Source organism: Martes martes (genome assembly GCF_963455335.1).
Source record: "Martes martes genome assembly, contig: scaffold_353, whole genome shotgun sequence".
Taxonomy (NCBI): Eukaryota; Metazoa; Chordata; class Mammalia; order Carnivora; family Mustelidae; genus Martes; species Martes martes.
The window spans coordinates 1-5,662 of NW_027666466.1; the positions used below are offsets into that span (position 1 = coordinate 1).

Below are 5,662 nucleotides of genomic sequence, written 5' to 3' on the forward strand. Positions count from 1 at the left end.
AGGAACCCTTGAAAAGGACTAGCACTAGAGACACCCTCATTAGACTACTCTGGGTCTAGTGACTATCTCATTCGGAGAAGTCAACAAATCCTGGGCAGGGTCAACCTTTGGTCCCCCTCCCACCATGTGCAACTCCTTGCCCAGGCTGGTGGGGGACACACAATGCAGTAATGCAGTTGGCCTCTTCTGCTGAGAGAGAGGTCTAGGTGTATTTGGGGGGTAGGGCAGGGGGTGAGAGAGGGATGGGGAGTGAAGGCTTCCCAGAGGAAGGGAGAGGAGAAGAGGTGGGAGGGAAGAAAAGGGGACGGCTTGTGGGTATGAGTGGCCAACAGGGACATATGTGTCCAGATGGAGAGGACGGCGATGTGCACTGGAGAGTTCTGGACGAGGAAGAGGCGGACACTTACTGTCAGTCCGGCTGGTCTTGTTGAAGACATTTTTCTCGAAGGCCATCTGCTCCTTCAAGGAGGGGAATGTATCATCATAATACTATGAGAAAGGGAAGGAGAAGGGGTGATCGCTTTTCCACAGAGCCTGGCTCCTCCCTGGATGGGAGGCACTGGGCCAAGCACAGACCTGTCCCCTGCTTGTTGCCCTTTAGGCCTGTGTGCTCACTCTTTCCCCATAAACACACATTTTAAGCGAGGAAAGTCATCAAAAGTCGAGGAACTTTAATTCCTGCTTTTGGAGTCCTCTCCTGATTTCCTGGTGGTTTTTGTACATTTGGCAGATGTCCATGAGCTAAGGACAAGGGTGCTCAGTGGGTCACCCTTGCTACAGGAACCCAAGTCTACAGGAAAGAGGGCAGAGCCGGGGGTCCCTTATCCCAACAGTAACAACCACAGCGGCTCCTTTTGTCCCCATTATACTGATGAGGATGAGGAGGCGTGAAGAAGTCAGTTAACTTCCCCAACATCTCACAGTTGTAAGGGGCACAGCCTAGGATGGTCTGACCTCAGACAGGGTTATCATGATGAAGACTATATGGCTAAGGGAAAGTTCCAGGCTCACACCGCCTAACTAGATGGATGCTTTTGGATTGGTGAGCCTCTTTCTCTGACTCAGTATCTTCAACTGAACATGGATGGGTCCCGCTGGGCGGAGGCCCTGGAGCCTTGGGCATGGCTGATCTGCGTCTGATATCTGCTGGAGGAGAGTGTGATGGGCTCAGCTTCCAATTTTCCGGATGTGGATTTTGCTACTCAGTACCCCATCTGCAGGCAAATCTGTGGCCTCCCTGCAGGCCGGCTACTGTGTGAACAAGCTCATTTGGATATCAGCAAGACAGAAAGTTTCAGTCCCCAAAATACCAGCAAGCCTAGAATGCATTTCATAGCTAGTTTAGATGCCAGAGTCCTACTGTAGTTAATTGTGTCGGCGATAGACATTTCTTTCCGATTATTCTAGTTTGGTTTACCCAGGCCACGTGGGCCAGACACCAGACAACTGAAGAGTTGGTACAGTGAAAATCACCCTCCTGAGCTTCAAGTCGACATACCTGAGTTCAGATCCGTGTTTTGACAGTAACACTTGAGGCCTCGGGCAACTCAGCTAGCTTCTCTACACCACATTTCCTTCATTTGTGAAAGGAGACAGTTGGATCCTATAGTCTCTAAGATCTTGTCTGGTTCTAAATTCTCAGACTCCTCAGACTAAATCCTGAGTGGTTTCCCAAACCATAGAAGAGAAGTGCAGGTTGCTTATATAGAATGTGGGGACTAAGGCTCCTGGGTCCCAGGCCTGACACTCCCCTGACCCCTCAGGAGGTCCCTTCTGGGCCCAAGATCAGGGGTGGGGGGGCAGTGGAAAGAATGATGAGAAGACACTTCTGGGAATGTGAGTAGAAACAGAGGGGCGACACTCGCCCCGCCAGGGGCCAGCTGTCGGACAAGGCAGGAGGATGGACAGAATGACCTTAAGAGGGGTCTAAGCTGAGTTGCTCTGAGTCACAGAGCCCACAGCGGGGTCTCTCGTGAGACAGGAGAGTCAGCTGGGTGGGGACTTCTGTTCTTGGGACTGTAGCAGTGTCCTCAGGGGCTTTCCGGTGAGGGTGGGAGCTTACCTTGGCCAGGAGGCGGTGTCCGTCATTATCTAGGATGAAAACAGCCTTGATGATGTAGAGGGAAGGTTCCTGCAACTGACACCAGGGGAGAGCTCTGTTGGCTCCTGACTCAAGGCAGACACCCTGCCATTGGCTCTATGCCATCTGCTGGCCCCAGGAGGCCATCCTCAGGGTCCAACGACCCCAAAGGTCCACAGCTGGTTCTGGCCCAACCCTGTGCTGTGCGGGCCAACTCCGGTGCCTGCTCCACTCCCAGGCAGATGTTGCACTGCAGGCCCCTGGGGGGGCGCTGTGCCCATTGGGTGCAGAAGGTCCGTCCGGGCCCAAGTTCTGTCATGCACTGACTGCTCCAGAGCCCGAGTCGGAGTGTATCACAGAACCTGGGCCGGGGGGACAGCGGCGCTGAGCCTCCTCCTTCCAGCGGACCCCGGGCCGAGGCTGGACCCGCGCTCTCAGCGCGCCCCCAGCCCCCTGGCCCTGGGGAGGGGGTGCTCCAGAAGCCCCGCACGTCAGCCCACCTTCCCCTGGGAGCTCGAGTCCCGGGAGGCCCCGCCACTCCTCACCCCTCCCAGCGGAACCCCGGTCCACCCCCACACCCCCGCCCGAGCCGTGCCCATCACCGCTTCGAACTGATCCAGAACTTCAGTCCCACGCGCACTCGGGCCCGGCCTCCTCGCGGGTCCGCGCCCGGAGAACTTTTTCTCCCCTGCCCTGGCCCCGGGCCCCCTCCCCGGGCGGTCGGCGGGGGCTCCAAGTTCCCGGGCGCGGGCGCGCGAGTCGTGAGTTGGCGGCCCGCCCCCCCCCCCTCGGCTCCCGCCGCCCGGGACCCCGGCGCCCGCCCGCTCCGTACCCGCAGCCCCGCCGGCTCCCCGGCTCGGGCGGGCGGCGCCGGGCCCCCCGACTGGGCCGCCGCGGCCCCCTCCCCCGGGTGCGGACGTGGCCAGGCCTCCGGCCGCTGCATTCCGCCCGCCGCCTCGCGCTGACAGCGCCGCCCGCCGCCCCGCCTCCGCCCGCCCGGCCGGCCCGCCCTGCCCGCCGGGCCGCCCCCCGGAGGCCGCCGCCTGTGCCGTGCCCGCGGCCGCAGGCCTCGCGTCCCCCACCACCCCCGCCCCGCCGTGCGTGTCTTCCCTTCTCCCGGTGGCCCCTTCCTGCCTCTCGCCCTCCCCGCCCTCGCTTCCCGCCCACTCCGCCCTGCGCCCCGCAGCCCGGCTCTCCTTCCCCCGCTGCTCCTTCCCCTCTCTCCTTCTCCACGGTTCCACCGAGTCCCGAGCTCTCCGAATCCTCGCGCTGTCCCGGGACCGGCCCTGCTTTCCCCTGCCGCCTCCCCCCGGGCCGGTGCGTTTGGTTTGCTGCGGGGTCCGCCGGCTGTCCTGGGGCCAGCAGGGACGGCACGCCAAGCCCAGTTTTGCCTCTTGACTCCTGGGTAGATTCCTCGGGGACAAAATCTCTCTCGCCATGCCTCGGGTCTCAGAAACAGGTTTTGGGAGTGAGAGCAGACAAGAACAGTTCTGGGGAGACCCTCTGGGCAGAAAAGTTCCTCCCCTTCTCAGGAATCGAGCCATGGCCCGGAGACGGCTCCCCAGAATCTCCCAAGTCAGAGACTGGGGCAGGGCAGATGCCCGGCAACACAAAGGCCTCATGGCTTCTTTGGTCGAAGTCTACTTCAGGAAACCCCTGCATTTTTAAAAAGTATTTTATTTATTTGACAGAGAAAGACAGCCAGAGAGGGAACACAAACAAGGAGGGAGAGAGACAGGGAGAAGCACGGAGCCCCATGCTGGTCTCGATCTCAGGACCCTGGGATCATGACCTGAGCCTAAGGCAGACACTTAACGACTGAGCCGCTTAGGCGTCCCTCATTTCAGGAGACTTCCTAAAGCCAGTGGGAGATTCTAACTGGGAAGGTACCAAGTGAACCACCAGGACTTACCCATTTGCCCATAACAACACCAGGAGTGTGTATTTTGCATATAAACTGTTATAGCCATTAGCTAATATAACCCACACCTGTGAGGTAGGTACCATCACCCACATTTTAAGGGGTGGGGAGATTCAGAGTTTGTGTGACCATATCAGGATGGTACAGCTCAGGGCACCTGGGTGGCTCAGTGGGTTAAAGCCTCTGCCTTTGGCTCGGGTCGTGATCCCAGAGACCTGGGATTGAGCCCCGCATCAGCATCGGGCTCTCTGTTCAGCAGGGAGCCTACTTCCTCCTCTCTCTCCTCCTGCCTCTCTGCCCACTTGTGATCTCTGTCTGTCAAATAAATAAATACAATCTTAAAAAAAAAAAAGGATGATACAGTTAATAAAGACTATAGTTGAATGGGGGAGGGGAGCCCATTTCAGGCTCAATATGGCTCTTTCCTTCTCCTCCTCAAGGCCTGTGTACTGCACTCACTCGTCCATGTGACTGCTGAGGGGGCTCTTCCACTGCTGACGAAGGTCTTGTGGCTCTTCGAGGGTCAACTTCACTCCCACCCAACCTAACTTGATAAGTATCTCCTGTCACGTTCTTTGTCTCAGCTCTCTACTTCTTTCTTTCTTTTTTTTTTTTTTTATTATTTATTGACACAGAGAGAGAGAGAGAGAGAGAGAGATCACAAGTAGGCAGAGAGACAGGCAGAGAGAGAGGGGAAGCAGGCTCCCTGCTGAGCAGAGAGCCGGATGCGCGACTTGACCCCAGAACCCTGAGATCATGACCTGAGCCGAAGGCAAAGGCTTAACCCACTGAGCCACCCAGGCGCCCTTTCTTTTTTTTTTTTAAAGAATTTATTTATTTATTTGACAGAGACCACAAGTAGGCAGAGAGGCAGGCATAGAGAAGTTAGGGGAGAGCAGGCTCCCCGCCGAGCAGAGAGCCCGATGCAGGGCTCAATCCCAGGACCCCCAGACCATGACCTGAGCCAAAGGCAGAGGCTTAACCCACTGCGCCCCCCTACTTTTTTTTTTTTTAAGATTTTATTTATTTGCTTGTGAGAGAGAGCACAAACAGGGGGAATGGCAGGCAGAGAAGCAGGCTCCCCACTGAGCAAGGAGCCCGAGGTGGGACTTGATCTCATGATCCTGGGATCATGACCTGAGCTGAAAGCAGACGCTTAACGACTGAGCCACCCAGGCATCCCCAGAATACCTATTTTTTTTTAAAGGATTTTTTCTTTTTTTTTAAGATTTTTAAATTTTATTTATTTGACAGAGATCACAAGTAGACAGAGAGGCAGGCAGAGAGAGAGAAAGAGGAGGAAGCAGGCTCCCCGGTGAGTAGAGAGCCCAATGCGGGGCTCGATCCCAGGACCATGGGATCATGACCTGAGCCGAAGGCAGAGGCTTTAACCCACTGAGCCACCCAGGCGCCCCCAGAATACCTATTTTAAACAAAATAATAAAAACGTGTCTGTGAATGAAACTGTATCTGCTATACAAATATTTATTGAGTGCTTACTTTCCAGTCACAGGAATACAACAGCAGACAAAATAAACAAAATCTTTGCTTTCATGGAACTTATATTCAAGTGTTTTGGTGCGTGTGCACGCATTTCTGTGCAAATAAGCCACAAATACATAAGATGGGTATTCTGTGAGTTGGTGATAAATGCTATGAAG

The 5,662-nt window shown here is 56.0% G+C and overlaps 1 protein-coding gene across 1 annotated transcript; it reads right to left on the bottom strand.

Moving 5' to 3' along the window:
- Positions 1-407: 407 nt before the first annotated feature.
- Positions 408-3,044, bottom strand: LOC308337902 (coatomer subunit zeta-2; the record flags this gene model as incomplete). The annotated part of the gene is made up of 3 exons (XM_080831444.1): positions 2,913-3,044; positions 2,063-2,137; positions 408-489 (listed from the first exon to the last, which is right to left on the bottom strand). Coding segments are annotated over exons 1-3 (268 nt in total), but the record flags the coding sequence as incomplete, so codon positions are not given.
- Positions 3,045-5,662: the final 2,618 nt, after the last annotated feature.